This window comes from Oncorhynchus mykiss, chromosome 3 (assembly GCF_013265735.2).
Source record: "Oncorhynchus mykiss isolate Arlee chromosome 3, USDA_OmykA_1.1, whole genome shotgun sequence".
NCBI lineage: Eukaryota > Metazoa > Chordata > Actinopteri > Salmoniformes > Salmonidae > Oncorhynchus > Oncorhynchus mykiss.
The window spans coordinates 51961250-51986248 of NC_048567.1; the positions used below are offsets into that span (position 1 = coordinate 51961250).

A 24999-nucleotide genomic window follows, 5' to 3' on the forward strand; every position below is an offset into this window, starting at 1 on the left:
AGGTGAATTTTTTGGTTTGTTGATGAAGCCAGTGACTGATGTGGTGTACTCCTCAATGCCATCAGAATAATCCCAGAACATATTCCAGTTTGCGCTAGCAATTTGTGTTTTATGATGTACAAATTAGTCATTGTGGAAGATATGTATGTAGAGCATATTTAGTAGATCTTCATTTGTATGCTTTTGATTAGAGGAGTGAGTGAGTAGGATACAGAGAGAGAGCGAGAGAGAGAGAGAGAGAGAGAGAGAGAGAGAGAGAGAGAGAGTGAGTTGGCTTTCTGCTTAGGTTATTGTATTCAACTCTTATTTGCTCTCTGTCAGAACCCTTTTAGTCCCCATCAATGAATCTTTATTCAGCCTATATTAGATTCAGCCTCCCCATCAATTAATCTTTATACAGCCTTTATTAGATTCAGCCTCCTTTGCCTCCTGAATTGAAGATAAGGTTTCTATGGCAACCGCAGTGAGGGATAAACAAATAATTATGTTACAGCATTGATGGTAAAATCTTTAAATCAGCATGTCCGGTTTTACAAAAGCTATTCTGAGAACGGGTTTGAAAATGTGGAGAAATAGGTGTGAACAGCATCACATAAAGTCATGAAACAACACACGTGTGCACGTGGTCCTCATTTCATTATTCAAAATAGCTCCATGCATGGCAGTATCATTTCATAGGCGGGCTTACCGATGACTTTGCCCAAAGTCAATGATCTGATTAATATCAACTCCGCATCAGATGACAGGGTGTACTTTCTGTGGATGTCCTGATCGATCTGGGGGAATGTGGAAAGCAATCAAGTAATAAAAACGAGGATTACAGGAAATACTGATTCATCTAAATGGCTGCAAATTGCTGTAGTCCAGCTAAATTGATTGGGAACTAAAGCACTTTCTTAACAGTATACAATACTGCCCAGATGCTGCGAAGGAATTACACTGCACAGTATTTACACCTCTTGTACATGTATCCATTGCTCACCTGTAGGTAGACATCTTTCCCCTGACGGTGGATTCTGATACGGTGGAGGCGTCCGTCTGCCAGGCTGCTGGGGCTGGGGCTGAACACATCTGGCTTCCTGTACACATGGAGACGATACCAGATCTGGAGACTCCCTGCAGAACACAGCACAAACTGGGTGAAAACCATGCATTGAAAGATCTAAAACTCACAGTGCCTTCGGAAAGTATTCAGACTACTTGACTTTTACACATTTTGTTCCGTTGCAGCTTTATTCTAAAATCGATTAAATTACATTTAAAAAAAATCAGCAATCTACGCACAATATGCGTACATTTGCAAATGTTTAATTTACGAAAGTATTCAGACCCTTTGCTATGAGACTCAAAATTAAACTGAGGTGCATCCTGTTTCAGTTGATCATCCATGAGGTGTTTCTACAACTTGATTGGAGTCCACCTGTGGTAAATTCAGATGATTGGACATGATTTGGAAAGGCACACTGTCTATATAAGGTCCCACAGTTGACAGTGCATGTCAGAGCAAAAACCAAGCCATGCGGTCGAAGGAATTGTCCCTTTGAGCTCCGAGACAGGATTGTGTTGAGGCACATATCTGGGAAAGGGTGGCCTCCATCATTTTTTAATGGAAGAAGTTTGGAATCACCAAGGCTCTTCCTAGACCTGGCCGCCCGGCCAAACTGAGCAATCGGGGGAGAAAGGCCTTGGTCAGGGACCAAGAACTCGATGGTCACTCTGACAGTGCTCCAGAGTTCCTCTCTGGAGATGGGAGAAACTTCCAGAAGGTCAACAATCTATGCAGCACTCCACCAATCAGGCCTTTATGGTAGAGTGGCCAGACGGAAGTCACTCCTCAGTAAAAGGCACATGACAGCCTGCTTGGAATTTTCCAAACGGCATCTAAAGACTCTCAGACCACAAGAAACAAGATTCTCTGGTCTGCTGAAACCGAGATTGAACTTTTTGGGCTGAATGCCAAGCGCCATGTCTGGAGGAAACTTGGTACCATCCCTACGGTGAAGCATTGTGGTGGCAGCATCCTGCTGTGTGGATGTTTTACAGCGGCAGGGACTGGGAGACTAGTCGGGATTGAGGCAAAGCTGAACGGAGCAATGTACAGAGAGATCCTTGATGAAAACCTGCTCTAGAGCACTCAGGACCTCACACTGGGGCAAGGTGCACCTTCCTACAGGACAACAACCCTAAGCACACAGCCAAGACAACACATGAGTGGCTTTGGGACAAGCCTCTGAATAGTGGCCCAGTCAAGTCTCTCTTTAGTGGCCCAGCCAGAGCCCGGACAAGAACCCGATCCAACATATCTGGAGAGACCTGAAAATAGCTGTGCAGCAAAGCTCCCCATCCAACCTGACAGAGCTTGAGAGGATCTGCAGAGAAGTATGGGAGAAACTCCTCAAATACAGGTGTGTTAAGCTTGTAGCAACATACCCAAGAAGACTCAATGCTGTAATCACCGCCAAAGGGTCTGAATACTTATGCAAATGTGATATTTCATCTTTTATATGTAATACATTCACAAACATTTATATAAACCTATTTTTGCTCTGTCATGGGGTATTGTGTGTAGATTGATGATAATTATTATTTTTGTTTTAATACATTTTAGAATTAGACTGATGTAACAAAATGTGGAAATTCAAGGGGTCTGAATACTTTCTGAAGGCACTGTACCTTGATGCGTGGGACTACTGGACTATTGGACGTAAAAGTCATGCATCAAAGTCAATGTGGGGACTATGCAAATATCTCTAATTTTCTTTCGGGCTAAAGTATATACGAAAATGAAAACGTATTTTGAAATATCCATTAAATGCCCTTTTGGTGCTTTGGAAATGTTATTGCCTTTGTTTCTTTGAATTTGGCAATTTTCCATGAGCTGTGCCGATGAGATTGTCCCGAGAGTTGTTTATTCATTAAAACGCCAGAGGCTTGACAATAACCTTTAATTTAAATAGATCAACTTATCTCATGAGGATCACCTCATCTTAACCTATTCAATGCCCCACGCACATCTATCAATCTAAATTAGTTTGGAATGCCAAGAACCATATAAATGAAAATAGCATTCTGACTGAATGAAAGAGAGGAGACGGGTTAAAGAAGGATTTTAAGCCTTGAGACAATTGAGACCTGGATTGTGTATGTGTGCCATTCAGAGGGTGAATGGGTAAGACAAAATATTTAAGTGCCTTTGAACGGGGTATGGTAGTAGATGCCAGTTGCACCGCTTTGAGTGTGTCAAGAACTGCAACGCTGCTGGGATTTTCACGCTCAACAGTTTCTCGTGTGTATCTAGAATGGTCCACCACCCAAAGGACATCCAACCAACTTGACACAACTGTGGGAAGCATTGGAGTCAACTTGGGCCAGCATCCCTATGGAATACTTTCAAAACCTTATAGAGTCCATGCACTGACAAATTGAGGCTGTTCTGAGGGCAAAAGGGGATGAACTCAATATTAGGAAGGTGTTCCTAATGTTTTATACACTCCAGTGTGCTTCTCTATTGATGCCCCTCAACAAAAGAGTGATGAAATTAAGATCCTACATCTGTAGATGTATAAATAGTTATCCTCGAACAGCCTCAATGTTCCTCCCACACACACACACGACACTAGATCTGAGAGGCAGTGAGCTTTGCATTATCAAGTGAAGATGGGTCAATACTACAATTCCAGCTCAGTTCGGCGAATGGTTTTATGATATGTTATGAGAAACCCCTGACTGTGCCCGGGTGCCGGAGATTACCGTGGATGAAATGTCCTCCTGATCCTCCAATATTTACAAAGGCGTGACTCTTCCACATGCCCCGATGAACACAAACGAGCATAAAGGAGCGACAACTTAAAGAAAAACGGTGTAACTCAACACGATGCTGGTGGGCTTTCTGTTCTACTTGGAAGGATGTCAGATTAGAGGTCTAAGGTGCGTGATCTGGAGTGTTCATGGCGTCGTTATGGATGAGGCTGAATAGGCTGAGACGCATTGCTAAACCTGGATCTGTCAAGGTTCAATTTTTTTATTTATTCCTGTCCGTTATGTAATGGATGGAAATATTCTCAACATGACATATTACTTCTTCCATATTTGTGAAGGGACTATAATTCCATCATTCTATAAAAAAAAAAACATATAGCATTTTTTGTGTTGAAAGTTGTGCAAGGCAACTTGGTTCTTTCAGCCTTTTGCTGTGAGGTACAATGGGAGAAAACACTCCATATAATGAGATTCAATTCTGAATTTAGAGTTGCACTCTGCTAGCTAATTGAGCCATTACAACCCCCTTTGCTAAAGCCTTGGTGGAGCGCCAACTTTTTCCAGAAATCTGGAAATATGTTCAAAGCATAGACAGGACACATTAGAAATGATTCAATTATTGTACGTACTACAGACCAGTGGAGGCTCCTGAGGGAAGGACGGCTTATAATAATGGCTGGACTGGAGTAAATGGAATGGTATCAAGCACGTGTTTCATACCATTCCCTTCACTCCATTCCAGCCATTATTTTAAGCCATCATCCCCTCAGCAGCCTCCACTGTTACAAACAAATGAATGGTAGAGGTGTCCCTACCATTGAGTGCCAGGATGACTGCTATGTACTGCTGGCTGAAGGTGCTGACAGTGAGCAGCATGGCAGGGCTTTGTGTGGTCATGAAGCTGAAAGCCATGTTCTCTCTGGCCCTAGTGCTCTCTCTGTAGACTCTGGACGCCTGGGAGCTCCTGTTCTGCATCACAGAGAAAGGCTCCTGGAAGGTGTAGGTCACCGACGACTCTCTGTCAAATGACACAGACACCTCTGCATGGACACAGAGAGAGAGGATGGATCATTAGGGGAGTCATGCTATTATACACTGAATTCATTACATCAATTGTTGATTACATTTTATAAGTTGTAGCTGCACTTAGCTGAACCTAATCACCAGTCAGAATTTTAAAAATCACCAACACTCCTGACAAATACACGTTCTGTCAATGTCATCAGACGAAATAGAACATGTACCTCCTATAAGAAACAGAACACCCTTTGTTAAAGAAGTGTCTGCTCCATGATAATGGAGGCCTAGATTAGTGTGAATGTGAGAGCCAGATCCTCTCAGACAGACCAGAGAAAGCAGAGCAGCAAGGATCTGTCATCTCATCTTCTCCCTCTTTGATGTCTTTTTCAGATGGACTCCAATCTGCACTCTGAATGCCACTGATCTCAACACCTCCACTTTAAGAGCAAAGTGAACACCTCTCAAAACATTCCATTCTTTTCTCTTCCCCCGTTCTCTTCAAAATTATTCATGGACAAAGGAAGATATTGCATAATTATAGCTTTGTCTAAGCACATTCTCAGCGAGTTTTATGTTTTCATAACTAAGTTTCATAACAAGTCATGACTTTGTGGAAAGAGAATGAAAAGCGCTCCACCCACACAAGAGCAGACAGTGGAAATAAAGAAGAATCTACAAAGACAGAACAGGGTTATGATAAGTCAATATTGCTTTCTTTCTGAAACATGATTGAAGGCAAAGATTGCTTAACTGAAAAGAGGCTCAGGAACAAGTATATCCAGTGCTTCAGAGAAAAACAAGCTATCTCAAAATATGCAAGAATCCCACACATGCGGCGGTCGCTACATCCTGCTTTTTGCTTAAAACTGCTCTTTCTAGCCTCGTTTATACCTGTGGCTAACATGTCTGTGTTTACACAGGCAGCTGGATTCAGGTCTTTTTTTTCACTCATTAGTATTTTGACCAATCACAGCAGATGTTTTCTCATAATTTTTCAGAGATGATCTGATTGCCAAAAGACCAATTAGTGAAAAAAAATGTCAGAATTGGGCTGCCTGTGTAAACGCATCCAATGTGTCCTTTGTCCTGATCTTATTTACTTTCTGATTGTGCCCACATTGTAACTGTTGCATCAACACATGGTAGCAAAATGGTAGTGGTAGTCTCTTATCCATCCACTGTCCCTGCATTGTGATCAGATATCCTGGTCCCTGCCTCTATGCTAATTACTGGTCAATGGCATCAATATGTGTCAATGATTTTATAGGGCGGGATGATGATTTAAATGGTTTCACTGTGGAGATCCGTCTACAATTGTAAGACAGACACAATGCATCTGACTACCTCGGTAGGTGTTGAGGAAGATCAGATCACAGTCAGATCTTTAATCATCTACACTTGTCAAAAAAAATTGTGTATAATCAGGATGTGGAAAAGATCAGGACAAAGGATGCATGTTAGAACCAAGTATTAACAGGGCTTCTGTTGTAAAGTATGACTGTTCAAAACCTGGCAAGGTAAAAAAGAGTTTCCACAGGGGGGTGGAGAAGTGTACATATGAGTGTAATGGTTCACCAAACCCATGGTCCGGTACCTATTGTGGTTTTGGAGTTCAGTTTGGTACATCGGGAAAATGAAATGCCATTCACAATGTTCCTGTCTGTTGTGACAGGGTTGTTATGTTGGGCATCTCAAGTTGCCACTCTGATGCTACGTATGTAACCATGTGGCAGGTGGAGTGCCAGGTAGCCTAGTGGTTAGAGTGTTGGGCCAGTAACTGATAGATTGCTGGATCAATTCCCTGAGCTGACAAGGTAAAAAAAAATGATATATAATAATTATGCTGTTCTACCCCTGAACAAGGCTGATAACACACTGTTCCTAGGCAGTCATTGTAAATAATAATTTCTTCATAACTAACTAGTTAAGTAAATTAAAAAAAGGGTGGAAGTGTATCAGTTGTGAAGTTATAAATATCAGTTAGATGCGTTAATGTGATTTGTACTTTGAACTGCATAAAGTACAGCTATCATGCTTCCAAGTTAATAATAGATTGCATTTTTATAAATAATGTTTTGATGTTGCATTTAACTGCCGGAAATGCTGTTCTATAGTCTGTTTCCTTAGTAGGTGACGTCAGAGGTCACCATGTGGGAGAAGTGGGTGCTCAGGATGATAGATGAGTTTCCCACTAGTAATTACCATTTGGAGGGCCGTTCAAGTGGATTTTTCCCAGTCGTATGTGGTAAATTCCCACTTAGTTAGGAACGCACCATCATACTGACTCCTTGAGTGCCAGATGCGCAGTTGTGACTCTCATAAAGGGGGCATGTCTGTAGCACCGTACCTTTCCCACTCTGGGGTAATGTGATGGGCTGTCACTGTTAAGTAAGCGCAACACAGGGTGAATTGGCCAATTCATTGAAAACTTTGGCTTTGGCTTGTTTATATAGCTGGGTTAGTTGACAACGTCACTAACACAATGGGGCAGAAGTCCGTGAGTTGTTGTGACTCTGGGTGGCCAGATGGCGAGCAACAATGACAAGACTGCCATGTGGGGAATCGTGAGTGTCTAGTTTCAACTAATTTAATTTGGTTCTTGATACCATGTCTTGTTTGAGGTGTTTTGACTGATTTCATGTCAATGCTAATATGGTTAGATGGCTAACCAACAAATGTAACAATGTATTTAACAGACAACAAGTGCTCATAGTGCACATTTATTTATGTTTTCAATAAACATTGAAGACTAAATATTGTTTACATGTTGTCAAGAATCTAAGTCAACCCCGTATGTTTTGCCCCATATTTACGCATGTCTTGGTATTTGTTGCTAAACAACAAACTCGTCTATAGAGCGGGTATTAACTGTTTGCTGAAATGGGAAGGTTATAACGTGGCTCGAGCACTTTCACGATGTGCTGAAACCCCCCATTCTCAACCACAATGAATGTCGCATATCCGTGTCTATAAACCAAAGACTACAAAATATAAACACAGCCTACCAATCCCTCTCTTTTTTTTGGGCCCGGTAAGAATCAGCTGGCAGAGGGGAGAAGATGTTGTGTTGTTTTTTCTTTGCGTTTCCGTCTTGCTCCGGCTGCATAGGCTATTCTCATTGAGTGTGGCGACATACTGTTAACTTTTAATCCACAACTCTCTGTCCATCATCGTTGTAATCTACTGGGAAGCTAAAATGTTCCCAAATTGTAGATTTAAACGATGACGCAGGATCGGCCATCGAACCGTTCGGCATGAATATGTGTACTGTTACACCCCTAGCTGTACAGTACCAGTTGCATATGGATGTCATCACTCTATTGTATAATACATGCAGTGTGATGAGGACCTGGAGAATGTTCCAAGTACCAACTGTATTAGATAAATTATTAATAATTTCAAAGTGTAAGCCTACTCTTATGTCTTAATCATTGTGTTTTAAGTGTTTTTCCATTTAATAATTAATCATAGACAATCTCATGAGTGATCCCATTTACATCTAGTTTTTTGGGGGCATATCCTCACAGACCTTCCTTGCAGGAGGGTCCCCCGTAAGCAGACTGGGAGCAGTCACAGACATAGCCGCTGTTCTTCTCGATGCACCTCCCTCTGTTGTGGCAGAGACTGCTGGAGCCGCTGCAGTGGCCGGGGCAGCCTGCACTTACGCCCGGAGTCATCTTAGCCCGCTCCTCCAGGTTAAAGGTCATGCCGTTTATATTCAGAGTTCTGATGCAGCCCATGAAGCCCCTCTGCCTGGCCGCTGTTCCCCCTGGAGGAGGGACCACAGGTTATAATGACTTGATATGGCTTTTACAGTGTTATAACACATTTATAATTAGTATATCATGCATAATATTCCACAAAGTACTATCTGCTGTTCCTCCTAGAGGTGAGACTGCAGGATATAACTAGTTAATAATGCCTAATATAATGCTATAACAGATGTATAACTACTCTATATAATACAGTCCAGGAAACCCCTCTGCCTGGCTGCTGTTCTCCCTAGAGGAGGAGATGACATGTTATATACATTATAAAACATTTCTAACTAGTCTTTATACCTATGAAAGCACCCCACTGATTTACTGCAACCCTTGATTTAATCCCAGTAAGCATCTAAGACATCTCTGGAACTATCCATGTGTGAGAGGCCTCATTAAGACTAACTATATGCAAATATGGAAGAATATCTATAACGATGAAGTGTTGGGCTGACCTTTCAAGCCATTATGAGCAGAAGAAACAGTATAGCCCCCGAATGACAAATCAAGATTTATGGCCAAATAAAGGTTTAATCTCAGGAAAAGCTCATTGGGAATTTCTTATAGGGAACCCATTCATGTGTGTAATGCCTTGGCATAACCAGAAAGTTACAGTGAAATAATGATAATGAATATGAAAAAGAATATCTAATAGCATTATAATTCATACCTTGACCTACTGTCAAATTTGAGGACACTGTAAATCCTGAGATAGAAACTGTACCGAGACAATACAGTATATCTCTGGTGGAACTTGAGGGGGAAAGGCTACAATTAAAGGCTGTCTAATGAAATAAAATATATTATAATTACTGAGGCCAAGGCCAGCCCTACCAACACACAACTGGTTGTTGAGACTGAGACTGAGAGCAGAACAGCCCCATCCACAAACAGCTGGCAGTTGAGACTGAGACTAAGGCTATGAGGACAAGCCAGTCCTACCCACAAACAGTTGGCTGTTGAGCCGGAGGCGGAGGTGTCCATCAGATGGAGCTTCCAGGAAGCGTAAGGGCAGCTGGTCCACCTGCAGAGAGGCCTCCTTCACATTGCGCTCTGCCCTCACATAGTGCCACTGCCTGTCATTCAGGGGCACATGGGACTTGACGGCAAGGACCACCCCCCCGTTTCCCACGTCAAAGGAGAACGTCACCACGGATGGAGCTGAGGGAGCAGAACAGGATGAGAATAGCTGACAGTCAGGTCACAGAGAACTCATCCTTCACATTTTGTACTTCCATTTTCCTGTCAACGGTTTCTCACATTTTCCCTTCAATAGAAGTACATCCATCCACACAATGAGTTCTGAGAATTTCCTTTCCCACCGCCTGCTACCCCTCCAACCCTCTTTTATGCTCTTTCTCTCTCCAAGCACATGGGTCATTTTCTGCATCTATTCAAAGCTAAGTTGACAGCTTGATGATAGCGCTGTAATTGTGCTTTATAATACATCTTATCATTTGGATTACATTATGAAGTTTATATCTGGATGGACAGCTTGGACAGCTTTTTGAAGCACATGTCATCCTATTTAACTACTGCTGTACACACCTTTTATACTAATATATTGTCCATAATGTCTATACACACCATTATATACGTAAAGTATATTTATATTACAGACTCAGACATTGCTCAACCAGATATTTCTTAATTCCTTTATTATTTTGGGGGGGATTCGTGTGTATTGTTTTGTATTCTTAGGTATTACTGCACTGTTGGAGCTAGAAACATAAGCATTTCGCTGCACCTGCGATAACATCTGCAAAATATGTGTACGCGACCAATAAAATTAGATTAGATTTGTGATTTTATGTCACATGTAGTGCTCTCATGAAATGAAGTGCAGATTATTTTTGCGCGTGTGTGTGTTTATGCGTGCGTGTGTGGCCCACAAACTCACAGCTAAGCTCCACTCTGATGAAGTCCTTGAGGCCCAGGTCCTCCAGAAAGACTCCTGATGGGACGCTGGTCTTGAAGTAGAAGGAGATGTCAGCGCTGAGCTCTGCCTGGAGGGTTGGGAAGTGCAGGTAGGATGACTCCTGGTAGAAGGACGCCGCATTCCACACAGACTCTAGAAAACAGGAAATACACATTTCTTCTTAGAGGAAAGTCCTGACTCACATAAGAAAGATACAGAGATGAGGATGAATATCTTGGGACTGAGTGGAGCGTTTGAACATACTCAATATTTCATCAGCATTTGGCGTGGAAAAACAAGGATGTTTAAAGGGACCATCTGTAAGATAAAAATGTAACAAAACAGAAGAGTTCACCTACTGTCACCATAACAACGCAGTGGGCCGATTCTGTAGAGTGCCTCAGAGCCTGTTCTGTTGGTGTCTCCAATCACGATCTCACTCACTGGTAAGTGCTCTTTGTAGGAGAGGACTCCTGTGTCATTAGCCCTACAATACAGAGAGGAGAGCATGGTCTCTGTGGAAGGAATCAAACAATGATGGAACCCTCGCCTACCCTGTCGTGACCCACTTAATCTCAATATTTGACAAAAGGGAATATACTGAATAGTGTACAAATGTGGAAATGTAAGATGAGACAAGAAATAGAAGATATGCACACAGATTCATAGTTAAATCATATTGATGGACAGGGCAGTAGATACACAGAGAGACATATTTGCATTGTTACCATGAGTCTGTGTTGGCGTCACAGTTGCAGAAGTAGTTCATGTCCATGCAGTTTTCCTCCAGGCTGCAGGAGCACTGCTGAACCCCCGGTAGGAAGCCTCCCCAGTAAGTCCGTCTCTCTCCACCCTGGTCCACCCACCAGGACAGGGGGCTGCCATCTGCACCAACCACAGTTATACAATTAGGTCCATATATAGAGTAGCATAATCTGTACAGCATCTGTTGGCATCCCATGGCATTGTGTCAATGAACCCTCAGTGATGCCAGTCAGACAGGCAGGGCTCATTTCCTGGAGCATCTGTAAGTGGCCCTGCTACAGCCATCCGTCAGACAATATGACTCTGCATTAGAGACACTCCAGGCCTGTAGGGAGCAGCCCCTTAGCTCTCAGACTCTACTCTTAAGACAGGAGAGTGGTGGGAGAGTGGGGACCGTATAATAGGAACATTACATTGAGAGTAATTTGATAAGTGTTGGCATGGGGGGGTTTGTACCAGCGGTACTGGTCAAGACACACTGACTGACATTGACAGTGTATGTTGTGGGATAACGGATTACAGTGTACCGAAGTATGTAATCCAATATTCTTCTGCCTTTGGTCATCATGTCAAATTGACATTGTTACTCAATTGAAACAAAGCAGAATAGACCGAATACAGAAATGGTTTAGGAATAACAAATTACATGGAAATAAGATGAGTATATACAGTTGAAGTCAGAAGTTTACATACACCTTAGCCAAATACATTTAAACTCAGTTTTTCACAATTCCTGACATTTAATCCTGGTAAAATTCCCTGTTTTAGGTCAGTTAGGATCACCAATTTATTTTAAGAATTTGAAATGTCAGAATAATAGTAGAGAGAATTATGTATTTCAGCTTTTATTTCTTTCATCACATTCCCAGTGGGTCAGAAGTTTACATACACTCAATTAGTATTTGGTAGCATTGCCTTTAAATTGTTTAACGTGGGTCAAACGTTTCGGGTAGCCTTCCACAAGCTTCCCACAATAAGTTGGGTGAATTTTGTCCCATTCCTCCTGACGTAACTGGTGTAACTGAGTCAGGTTTGTAGGCCTCCTTGCTCGCACACGCTTTTTCAGTTCTGCCCACAAATTGTCTATGGGATTGAGGTCAGGGCTTTGTGATGGCCACTCCAATACCTTGACATTGTTGTCCTGAAGCCATTTTGCCACAACTTTGGAAGTATGCTTGGGGTCATTGTCCATTTGGAAGACCCATTTGCACGCTTTAACTTCCTGACTCATGTCTTGAGATGTTGTTTCAAAATATCCACATAATTTACCTTCCCTCATGATGCCATCTATTTTATGAAGTGCACCAGTCCCTCCTGCAGCAAAGCACCCCCACAACAGGATGCTGCCACCCCCTTGCTTCACAGTTGGCATGGTGTTCTTTGGCTTGCAAGCCTCCCCCTTTTTCCTCCAAACACAACAATGGTCATCATGGCCAAATAGTTATATATTTGTTTCATCAGACCAAAGGACATTTCTCCAAAAAGTATGATCTTTGTCCCCATGTGCAGTTGCTAACCATCCGGCTTTTATGGTGGTTTTGGAGCAGTGGCTTCTTCCTTGCTGAGTGGCCTTTCAGGTTATGTCGATATAGGACTCATTTTACTGGGGATATAGATACTTTTGTACTTGTTTCCTCTAGCATCTTCACAAGGTCCTTTGCTGTTGTTCTGGGATTGATTTGTGCTTTTCGCACAGAAGTACGTTCATCTCTAGACAGAACGCTTCTCCTTCCTGAGCGACATGACGGCTGCATGGTCCCATGGTGTTTATACTTGCGTACTACTGTTTGTACAGATGAATGTGGTACCTTCAGGCGTTTAGAAATTGTTCCCAAGGATGAACCAGATTTGTGGAGGTCTACAATTGTTTTTCTGTGGTCTTGGTTGATTTATTTTGATATTCCCATGATGTCAAGGCACTGAGTTTGAAGGTAAAGCCATGAAATACATCCACACACCTCCAATTGACTCAAATGATATACATTTGCCTATTAGAAGCTTCTAAAGCCATGACATAATTTTCTGGAATTTTCCATGCTGTTTAAAAAGCACAGTCAACTTAGAGTATGTAAACTTCTGACCCACTGGAATTGTGATACAGTGAATTATAAGTGAAATAATCTGTCTGTAAACAATTTTTGGAGAAATGACTTGTGTCATGCACAAAGTACATGTACTAACAAACTTGCCAAAACTATAGTTTGTTAACAAGACACTTATGGAGTGGTTGAAAAATGATTTTTAATGACTCCAACCTAAGTGTATGTAAACTTCCGACTTCAACTGTACTATAATTTATGAGTTTGGAGTGGTGGTAATTCTACACCATAGGATTTCCCCATATTCATGCATTGATGCTAAAATAAAGTTTGATATAGAAGGTAGCAGGTAGCCTAGTGGTTAGAGGGTTGGGCCAGTAACCGGAAGGTTGCTGGATCGAATCCCTGAGCTAACAAGGTAAAAGTCTGTCGTTCTCACCCTGAACAAGGCAGTTAACCCATTGTTCCCTGGTAGGCTGTCATTGTAAATAAGAATTTGTTCCTAACTGCATTGCCTAGTAAAAGTTTTTTAAAGTATATATAGCCTGATTTTAATATTTGCATCAAGATTCTTTCAAAAACGTTCAACCATCATGATGAATCGCAATAAATCAGTTGTTTGCTTTCCATTAGCGTCAGATATAGTTTGAGGATATAATTATGGTTTTGGGGAGTCTGGGATAAGAGCTAGGTTAATAATTCAACAATACACTTCCATAGATCAGCTTAACGGAAGTGGTGTCCGTGTATTGTTTTCCAGTTAAATCAAAGTAATCACGAGGAAATTGGTTTCCAAACGTGCTCAAACAAAGGGGAAGATCTGATTAAATCTATATTTCCGTATAGGGATATGAGCTACTCTCAAGGAGTTAGGAATAACTTATTTATCAAGACTCTTCCAGAGAATAAATTACTTGGAATTTTCAAATGACAGGAGAGACAAGGTGATGCTTTCATCTAGATAAATGGTGAGAGTAAATGTTTCCTGATTTCTCAAATATGATGTAATGTAAGATCTTCCTGTCAGTATCGTGAAAAGGTGAGCAATATAAAGTTTCCCTTTTTCATGCAGATGAAACATGTACATATGAAGTAGAAGTTATCATGTTATGATAATCCGCTTTTTTACAAATCCCTTCTTGTTTGCTTCAGTTCAACCTCTTTCGGTTTTTCACATTATGCAGCTTATATTTAGCATATGGATCTATTTCTGTCTCTGGCAAATGAAGTGTAGGCCTGGCCATAATGATAACCTTTCTGTAAAGCTTCTTATGATGTAGCATGAAAAAAGCCATCTTTTATACAGCAGGATAGAAAGTGCATCATTAGCTAGGTTTCCATTCAATTGGCGACAGGTTTTCATGCAAATATTCAGGAATCTGCATAAACAAAATATGAACATTTCCCACCAGTGCTATGTTTCCACTAAACTGACTTTTTGAGGATATAAAAACCAGTGTGTGACGACGTAGTCAAGACGAAATGTACATTTTCGCATAAGTGTTCATGTACTGAATTAAAACCGAAAGTTCAATGCGTTTCCATTGCATTTTCAACTTTACCGACAGTTTGGTCACAAAAACTGATGTGTTAAATAGCAAATGTGCCTACTCTGGTCTTGGCACCTGCGCTCTAGCCAACAGCTCGCAGACTCAGTGCGGGTAGGCTGTGAGGGTATGCTAGTCTATTTGATGAGATTATTATGGATAAGAGCGAGAATGTTTTTATTTGTCAAACGGTAGTCAAGCATCGATCATGATGTCACCAGAATAAGACCTGCAATATTGATCGGAAAGCAGCATCAAGCTCATCACCGTGCACTTTCACCACCCTGTGAAGTTTAATCACAACTTATTTTATCTGTAGCTTAATAAACTGAATGGTTTCCCGAGTCGTAGTGGGAGGACCACACACCATATCATCGCGTGACTCCTGATTTACTTCGATATGATGGTTATTATATCAATATTTGTGCATTAAAGGCGTTTCCACCACCATTTCCTGCTTATACATTTTACCGACACAAAAAGATCCCAACATGTTGAATGAACAAATGATCTGTCTGCATTTATAAAATTACACCGAATCTTCCTGTTTCCATTACAGCTGCCATTTTGTTTTTTGTACTATGATTTTACTTGCATAAAAAACTGGATGGAAACATGGTTACAGTGGTAATATAAGGAGCCTCTTTTGTTTGTAAGTCCAATTACAGTGAGCTGTGTTTTTAAATCTCTTCTTTTTTAGACAACAACGGTTTCCGAAGCATTCAAGTAAACAATGAAAGCAATTATGTTTTGTTTCATATCTACTGGGCCTGAAAATAAAAGTATTTTCTTCCTTTAATGATCTTGTTGTTTGGGCATAATAAAGTTGTTTATTGTCTGCGGTGACATTATATTCACCTCATAGAGATCTGACTACATACATTTTTCATAAATGATTAACCTATAGTTGGGTTCTCCCCAAGCGATGAGAAAACTGAGGGAATAAAGGGGTCTGACTGGCTAGATGAATTCTTCAACTCCCCATGCGACGGCACACAAACAATGTTCAATAGAATTTATACAGCTGGGAATAGACAAACTCTACATGGACAAACAATGGCTATTAAATGGTTTGTGCTTCGGTTGCCTGCAAAGTGAAATGTGAGAAATATCTGTAACTGAACTGTTTTGAGGAGATAAAGTTTTGGTCGTGTTGCAAGCCAATACGGGAAATGCTCACCCCAAGTGTTAAAGAGGCGGGACTTCCTGCAGCTGTATACTACTTCCTGTTGACACTGCTCTGACCCGGCCACGAGGGCCATCAGTTGTTCAGGTGAGGCGCTGTAGTTGAACTTCATAACGTAGGGCTTTTGGAGAGTAGAACCCTGGACCCTGACTGGATCTGTGCTGTTGTGGGTCACCACTGTCCACACCTTGTCCTCTACACACACAATATGGAGCAAATAAACAGGTTTTAGTTTAGTTTATTTTGACACTTTTAAAAACAGATGTAAAAAGGCACATGCATAAATAGAATAATTGAGGATGACAAGTCAGAAAGTCAGAGTCAGAATCTGAGAGCACAGTAGTGATTATACGTTAAGTTTCATTTCGAGGAGTGATTTGAATATGATGTATGATTATTCATGATCCTGTACCAAACTGGGAGGTATTTACATATCTGACAGCCCCCCTAATTACCAGTCAGTCTCTGTCATCCTCGCTAGAGTGCATTCTGATTTTACAGATATGAAACGGTCTAATGTGGCTGCTTCCCAAATAAAGGGATAAAGGGAAAAGAAAAATGCATTTAATCTAGAATGTACCTATCTTAAACAAAGCCCATGAAGATCAATGAAATAGACTGAGATTGATCCGAATTATCATAATATTGTTGGATTATGATCAATGTCAATGCGATCTAAAGTATAATTCTGGCTGAAAATCTAGATTAGTCTGACAACAAGATCATAAAGGCCATCAGTCTAAATGTCTATGTGGGGTTGAGGGCCAGGATGGCAGCTCACCTGTCATGTTGCAAAAGACCTGTGTCGCCCCCAGAGGTCCACTGCCATCTGGATCAATGGAGAAGTAGCCTGAGGAGCTGCCAGTCAGCCTGTAGGCCTCACATGATGCCTCATAGATGGCTACAGAGGAATACACATGGGAGTAGAGAATGAAAATACAATTTGAGTAGGGTAATAAAATGTTGTCACAGGCTGTTACAAAAAGAAAAACGCTTGCAGAAACAGTTGTATTATAGGGTTGTGTATATTTTGTATTTGTTTCCATTTAAAATGTGATGGTGACCTAACAATAACTATAGTGTCTCATATCTCATCAAACACCCTCGAAGTATGCAAAACAATCTATGGCTAAACCTTAAAACAACATATTAGATATGGAAATAGTGAGACTAGATTGTTTATTTACACAGTGAAACAGAATGGGAATAGTGGTCAACTGCATTGATTTTCAGCAACCTTAACATGTGTAAATATTTGTATGAACATAACAAGATTCAACAACTGAGACATAAACTGAACAAGTTCCACAGACATGTGACTAACAGAAATGGAATAATGTGTCCCTGAAAAAGGGGGGTCAAAATCCAAAGTAACAGTCAGTATCTGGTGTGGCCACCAGATGCATTAAGTACTGCAGTGCATCTCCTCCTCATGGACTGCACCAGATTTGCCAGTTCTTGCTGTGAGATGTTACCCCACTCTTCCACCAAGGCACCTGCAAGTTCCCGAACATTTCTGGGGGGAATGGCCCTAGTCCTCACCCTCCGATCCAACAGGTCCCAGACGTGCTCAATGAGATTGAGATCCGGGCTCTTCGCTGGCCATGGCGGAACACTGACATTCCTGTCTTGCAGGAAATCATGCACAGAACGAGCAGTATGGCTGGTGGCTGGTGGCATTGTCATGCTGGAGGGTCATGCCAGGATGAGCCTGCAGGAAGAGTACCACATGAGGGAGGAGGATGTCTTCCATGTAACGCACAGCCTTGAGATCACCTGCAATGACAACAAGCTCAGTCCGATGATGCTGTGACACACCGCCCCAGACCACGACGGACCCTCCACATCCAAATCGATCCCGCTCCAGAGTACAGGCCTCGGTGTAACGCTCATTCCTTCGACGATAAACGCGATTCCGACCATCACCCAAGGTGAGACAAAACCGCGACTCATCAGTGAAGAGCACTTTTTGCCAGACCTGTCTGGTCCAGCGACGTTGTTGCCGGTGATGTCTGGTGAGGACCTGCCTTACAACAGGCCTACAAGCCCTCAGTCCAGCCTCTCTCAGCCTATTGCGGACAGTCTGAGCACTGATGGAGGGAGAGGGCGTTCCTGGTGTAACTCGGACAGTTGTTGTTGCCATCCTGTACCTGTCCCGCAGGTGTGATGTTGGGATGTACCGATCCTGTGCAGGTGTTGCTGCACGTGGTCTGCCACTGCGAGGACGATCAGATGTTTGTCCTGTCTCCCTGTAGCGCTGTCTTCGGCGTCTCACACTACGGACATTGCAATTTATTGCACTGGCCACATCTGCAGTCCTCATGCCTCCTTGCAGCATGCCTAAGGCACATTCACGCTGATGAGCAGAGACCCTGGGCATCTTTCTTTTGGTGTTTTTCAGAGTCAGTAGAAAGTCTTTCGTGTCCTAAGTTTTCATAACTTACCTTAATTGCCTAGCGTCTGTAAGCTGTTAGTGTCTTAACGACCGTTCCACAGGTGCATGTTCATTAATTGTTAATGGTTCATTGAACAAGCATGGGAAACAGTGTTTAAACCCTCTACAATGAAGATCTGTGAAGTTATTTGGATTTTTAGAAATTATCTCTGAAAGACAGGGTCCTGAAAAATGTTTTTTTTTTTTTGCTGAGTAGTATACACTATATATACAAAAGTATGTGGACAACCCTTCAAATTAGTGGATTCGGCTATTTTAACCTCACTCGTTGCTGACAGGTGTAAAAAATCGAGCACACAACCATGCAATCTCCATAGACATAGATTGGCAGTAGAATAGCCTTACTGAAGAGCTCAGTAACTTTGATAGGATGCCAGCTTTCCAACAGGTCAGTTCGTAAAATGTCTGCCCTGCTAGAGCTACCCTAGTCAACTGTAAGTGCTGTTATTGTGAAGTGGAAATGTCTAGGAGCAACAACGTGAAGTGGTAGACCTCACAAGCTCACCACCGAGTGCTGAAGGGCGTAGCGGGTAAAAATCTTCTGTCCGCGGTTGCAACACTCACTACCCGAGTTCCAAGCTGCCTCTGGAAGCAACGTCAGCACAATAACTGTTCTTTGGGAGATTCAGGAAATGAGTTTCCAAGGCCGAGCAGCCGCACACAAGCCTAAGATCCCCATGCGCAATGCCAAGCGTTGGCTGGAGTTGTGTAAAGCTCACGCCATTGGACTCTGGAGCAATTGAAAAGCTTTCTCTGAAGTGATGAATCATGTTTCACCATCTGGCAGTCCGAGGGACGAATATAGATTTGGCGGATGCCAGGAGAACGCTACCAACCCCAATGCAGAGTGCCAATTGTAAAGTTTGGTGGAGGAGGATTAATGGTCTGGGGCTGTTTTTCATGGTTCGGGCTAGGCCCCTTAGTTCCAGTGAAGGGAAATCTTAAAGCTATAGCATACAATGACATTATAGATTACAATGACATTCAAGATTATTCTGTGCTTCCAACTTTGTGGCAACAGTTTGGGGAAGGCCCTTTCCTGCTTCAGCATGCCAATGCCCCCAGTGCACAGAGCACTGACCTCAACTCATCAAACACCTTTGGGATGAATTGGAACACCGACTGCGAGCCAGGCCTAATCACCCAACATCACTAATGCTCTTGTAGATTAATAGAAGCAAGTCCCCGCAGCAATGTTCCAACATCTAGTGCAAAGCCTTCCCAGAAGAGTGGAGGCTGTTATTGCAGCAAGTCCATATTAATGCCCATGATTTTGGAATAAGATGTTTGACAAGCAGGTGTCCACATACTTTTGGTCATCTAGTGTATTTACACAATAAAACACAATGGGTACAGAGGTCAGCCCAGTCATGTCCCATACAGCCGGAAAGCAGGAAGGACTCACAGTTGTGGCAGGTGGCTCCAGCGTATCCTGTTCCAGAGCAGTCACAGTAGAAGGTGTTCCAGGACTGGGAACACTGCCCTCCATGTTCACAGAAGTTGGGCAGACATCTAGAGAGACAGGGAAGATCAGACAGTGAGAAGGAATCCAAGTAACCTGGTACTAGAGAGGCAAAGTCATGGAGACAGCAATGCTAAAACAATGTGGTTGTTCCCACTCTCTGACTGAACTGAACTAGCTGGAGATAATGGTTTTGAGGACATTACAAAATATGCTTGACTGACGATGGCAGGTCTTTTAACATCTTCTTAACAACAAAACGACTGTAAGACTTAAAATTTGAATTATTCCTGACACAGTCTAATTTCACAGGGAGCCGTTTAAAGATGAGCATCTACATACAAAACTCTCCAGTGACAATAGATTTAGCAAACAGAATATTGAGTTTAGATTTTCATAACAATTTTGTTATTGTTGATTTTTTTGTGTGGGGCTCAAATTCAAGTAAAGCAGATGTTTGTGCCGGCAGTTGTTTGTAAACATGCATGGCTATGGCAGGTGCAAGCAACCCAACCCCACTCTCCTCACCTCTCTCCCTCTCTACAATGACATTTTTGCAAATCGTCTGAGGTCTCTGTAAATGTTAACAATATGCAGAAAAAGTACCAGTGAAACTGGCTATGGAAAGACACTCTGATTAATAGTGCCTTCCTCATGCCTCTGTACCTTCTAAAATTACCTGCCTTTTAAGCTTGCATATATTATTTAATTCCGCTTCAATTGTGAAACCTGTCCCAGGGGAGCTCTGGTTTAGTGGGGGTTGTACATACAACACAGCTATTACAATACCCATTTACCTATTTAGCACTACAAAAGGAGTCAACTGTTCTCCGGATAATGTTCAGGTGATGGTTTAATTATTGCTGTGCTATTTTTATTCATGCACACAGAAAAAGGCTTTCGTGGACCATAAAATTATGCTGCTCAACTTGCAGAACTGTTCCTCCGCAATAAACCGGACAATAAAGTTTTAGTGGTCGGAGTGAATGGCAAGGAAAGCTCTTCAACAAAAGATACTATAATCTCTTCGAGTTTTTTTGTGTTATGTAATTAGTTCCCTCGCTGACAAAGAAATGAATTGCTTTTCTTTAAAATATGTCACACGCCAAAGTGCTGAGTTAGGTTGGGCATGTCCCTTAATGGCTTTATTGAACATTCCTAGGAACCCATGGCCCCCACCTCCACGGTGGCATGCGGAGGCCGTGGTCTTCCAGTCAACCTGCGCTGGCTGTTAGGGGACTGCCACCCTGAGCCTGGCAGGGTCCTGGAGGATGACAGCTGCTCATGAATGTTTTAAAGCTGGAGAATTGGTGATGGAGAGAGACAGAGGGAGGCCTAGCTTTGCTATGTTATACTATGAATATACAGGCAGTGTTGAGCAGGGGGAAGAATAAATCAACACTTTCTAAAAAGGCAAGACGATAGAAAGAACAACTCCCAGGGTATGTAGTAATCTTGTTTGATTGCAGTGATTTGCCCGTTACAGTGGAGGTGACGCAATTATAAGTAGATTGTCATTATATTGAAAAGGTTGAAGATGGAAGCCTTTTTTTTATTGTGCTGATTATTGGAACCCCACAAGCATAAACACCGTGCTTAATCCTCACCACAGGAACGAAATACAAAGTCATTCAGAAATGGGTGCGGTTTAAATCACCAGTTCTCCAAAAACACTCCCATGTTGCAGATCCTGAAATAGTGTTTAGTCTAATTACAGTATAGCAATGCATGCAGACATTGGATTATTCGTATTGTGCTTTGACTAATGTATTGGGCGCTGGTTCTATACATAAAAATAGCAAAAGAATGTTCAAGATTTTAACACTAAGAAACAAGTTGCCTCTTTTGAGCTTTGCCACAATTATTTTTGCTTACTGTTTCTCATGCTAGGTTCCCAATTAAAATATGTTCGGTGAGGTGTCATAACATGAGACATTTTGCTCCCGACACTTTTGGAAACACCAAAGAAAAATAAGCTCTTCTCCTCATCATCACTTCTCAGGGGATCTTGTCTCTTAGGTTAACTGGTTCCTTGGTTTCATCCCAGTAAAAATTGTACAGTAGACTGTCAGTCTGGCAATCAGTCAATCGGCACTCTGACTCCAGTCACAGTTAATTAGAGACACAGTCGAAAGCAGAGTCCCAATCAGCTGCTTTTTCCATTGGGCAACATAGGAACCTACCACGTTTCTATAATTACTCAACCCTCCTCAGTAATTACTGTAGACCCTTGTAAAGGCTGCTGACTTCAAAGGTCCCCTGCCTTAGAACGTGTGTTAATGTTCATTTGCTCACACTTCAGCTGTGAGAAAAGGATTTCACAAGCTTCAGGTCCAAAATAAACTACAATGTTTCATAGCAGCGCCATAAAATCAAATGAGACAGCAATTATGTGCTTGCACAATCCAAACAGAGTTGCTGGGACATACTATATCAAACAAGGTCTGACAATAATCAAGTGTTAAGTTTTGTGTTAGTTGCATAAGCAAAAAAACAAAAGTCCCATGCATTTGCTTTGAGTTGAAGGTTGTCACCTTGGCACATCATTTCAAAATTCTAATATTGTATACAGAAATTGTGATACCTGTCATGGATGCCACATGTGTCAAACTGCAGCTCCTTGTACTTTCCCAGCCGTCCTTGTTGCACCAGGTTCAGGTCCATGGGCTGGCTGTTGATGGAGATGAGACGCATGCAACCCTGGAACGCCAACATGGGGTTCTCACAGCCTGGGTCAGCTGGGGACAAGGAGGGACAGCCTAATGGAACACACAGCAGAACGTAACAACGTTTACGTTTACGTAACAAAACGTCTGCCAAACCAGCTTCTATTGTAATAATGCAAAGTATTCAGGCCGCTTGACTTTCCCCACATTTTGTTACGTCACAGACTTAAAACGGATTAAATAAATGAAATCTACACAAAATACCCTATAACCTATAAAAACAAAAATACCTTCTTTTAAAAGTTCAGAGCTTATGCCGCGACCGTTAGTGGTAGATGGTGGCATTCTGTCATCACAAGGGGGAGGTAGAACGCGGAACTATTGGTAGTCTAAACTGTGGCACAAATGTACTATCTTTTCGTAAATTAATGGAAGTGTTTTCAGTCTGAGAGTCTCTCTTCTCTGGCACTAGAGTCCTGCATCAGGCAACAACAAAAACTGTCGGTGGTCCTGGAGTTAAGAGAGAACTTGGGTAAATACAATTGGGGAATTTCATTTGACATGTGGACTGACGATTTTCGAAAAATAGGCACGGTGGGCTTTCGGTTGGTCTCCCTCTAAAAACCTAAATAAATCTGGCTTTATTTACAAATGAGTAAGAATGTCTCACCCCATGTTCAAGTATGGCCTTTCCCCCTTTATTCAGATTACAACCGCTCTCTTCCGGTTATTTGAAAAATAAATCATCTCCAAAATATTGTTATTTTTTAAACAAGCCAGAGAAAGTTGGTTGCAATTTCAGTTTAATCCACCAGAAAATACAGAACAAATGGTTCTGTGGTTAAACTCAATTATACTATTTGATTAAAAAAAAAATTGTCAATTGGAACCATTATCAAGTGGAAGGGGGGAAAAGTAGTGCAGGGCCGACAGACGTGTTACGTCTGTCAGCCCTGCATTAAAGAACAAAATTGGTTAAAGAAAATTGTGATAAATAAAAATATATACCATTTTGCAAAATAGTTGGGAAGAGATTTTAGATGTACCGATTCCATGGCACATGGTTTATAAATTGACACGCAATTTTCCATTAATTATAACCTACTGCAGGCCACCTCTGGGTTTGACCTTCTGAATTAATGATTATATTGAAGATAGAAGCTGCCTCTTAATGAGTTCTGAGAGATGATCTGTTATCCAATGATTATTATTTTTATTATTATTACTGAATGACAGAGCTGGTCTTATTTGGACATGTTAGGATTGTGATTGTAAAATGAATCAGCTGATGCATTGGTCCAGAACCAGGAGGTATTGGCGGAGAGTCACGTCATTGGCAGAGAGTCAGGCGGCATTGGTGGAGAGTCAGGTGGAGAAAAACGAGTTGAAGAGGGCGAGGAATGAGATGGAGTCACAATCCATGCCAGCCACACCTGTGAGCTCTGGAACTCTACCTCCTGTTTGTGGACTCTTCAAACAACGTGCCATTGATGAAAATACCTGTCTATTTGTGAAAAAATCACCCTGATTAACTTCTTGGTGACAGGGGGGCAGTATTGAGTAGCTTGGATGAATAAGGTTCCCAGAGTAAACTGCCTGCTACTCTGTCCCAGATGCTAATATATACATATTATTAGTAGTATTGGATAGAAAACACTCTGAAGTTTCTAAAACTGTTTGAATGATGCCTGTGAGTATAACAGAACTCATATGGCAGGCGAAAACCTGAGACAATTCTAAGGTTTGTAGTTTCATTTAAGTGATTGCCTATCCAATATTCTGTGTCTATGGGGCCAGGTTGCACTTCCCAAGGCTTCCAGCAGATGTCAACAGTCTTTAGAAAGTTGTTTGAGGCTTCAATTGTGGAAGGGTGTCGAATAAGAGCTGTTTCAACAAGTGGACTAGGCTGAGGCCAATCAGTTGTTTACTGCGTGGTCACGCGGGCACCCAATTCCTTCTTTTTGCTCTGTAATGAATATGCTATTGTTCGGTTGGAATATTATTGAAGATTTATTATAAAAAGACCCTAAGGATTGATTGTAAACATCGTTTGACATGTTTCTACAAACTGTAATGGAACTCTTTTGACTTTTCGTCTGGATTTTGCGCTCGCGCATTGTGCCTTTGGAGTAGTGAACTAAACGCGCAAACAAAACGGAGGTATTTGGACATAAATATGGACGTAAACAAACATTTATTGTGGAAGTGGGAGTCCTGGGAGTGCATTCCGACGAAGATCAGCAAAGGTAAGTGAAGATTTATATGGCTATTTATGACTTTTGTTGACTCCACAATTTGGCGGGTAACTATATGGCTTGCTTTTGTGGCTGAAGGCTGTTCTCAGATTATTAAATATTGTGCTTTTGCCGTAAAGCATTTTTAAAATCTGATACAGTGGTTGCGTTAAGAACAAGTTTATCT

At 41.8% G+C, this 24999-nt stretch overlaps 1 protein-coding gene across 2 annotated transcripts in view; it reads right to left on the reverse strand.

Annotated features, from left to right (window-relative positions):
* Positions 1-24999, reverse strand: part of LOC110520175 (contactin-associated protein-like 5) — a 119343-nt gene that overhangs the window by 4916 nt on the left and 89428 nt on the right. The window contains exons 10-21 of one of the 2 annotated variants that reach the window (XM_021597306.2): positions 22497-22650; positions 19856-19962; positions 16777-16896; positions 15990-16190; positions 11187-11343; positions 10818-10945; positions 10441-10611; positions 9483-9701; positions 8309-8548; positions 4575-4799; positions 983-1116; positions 689-776 (exon numbers count right to left, since the gene is read on the reverse strand). In XM_021597306.2, coding sequence (XP_021452981.1) covers positions 689-776; positions 983-1116; positions 4575-4799; positions 8309-8548; positions 9483-9701; positions 10441-10611; positions 10818-10945; positions 11187-11343; positions 15990-16190; positions 16777-16896; positions 19856-19962; positions 22497-22650 — 1944 coding nt within the window. Of the gene's footprint in view, positions 1-688; positions 777-982; positions 1117-4574; positions 4800-8308; positions 8549-9482; positions 9702-10440; positions 10612-10817; positions 10946-11186; positions 11344-15989; positions 16191-16776; positions 16897-19855; positions 19963-22496; positions 22672-24999 lie in introns of both variants that reach the window. The other variant, XM_021597305.2, reaches the window with a different exon arrangement.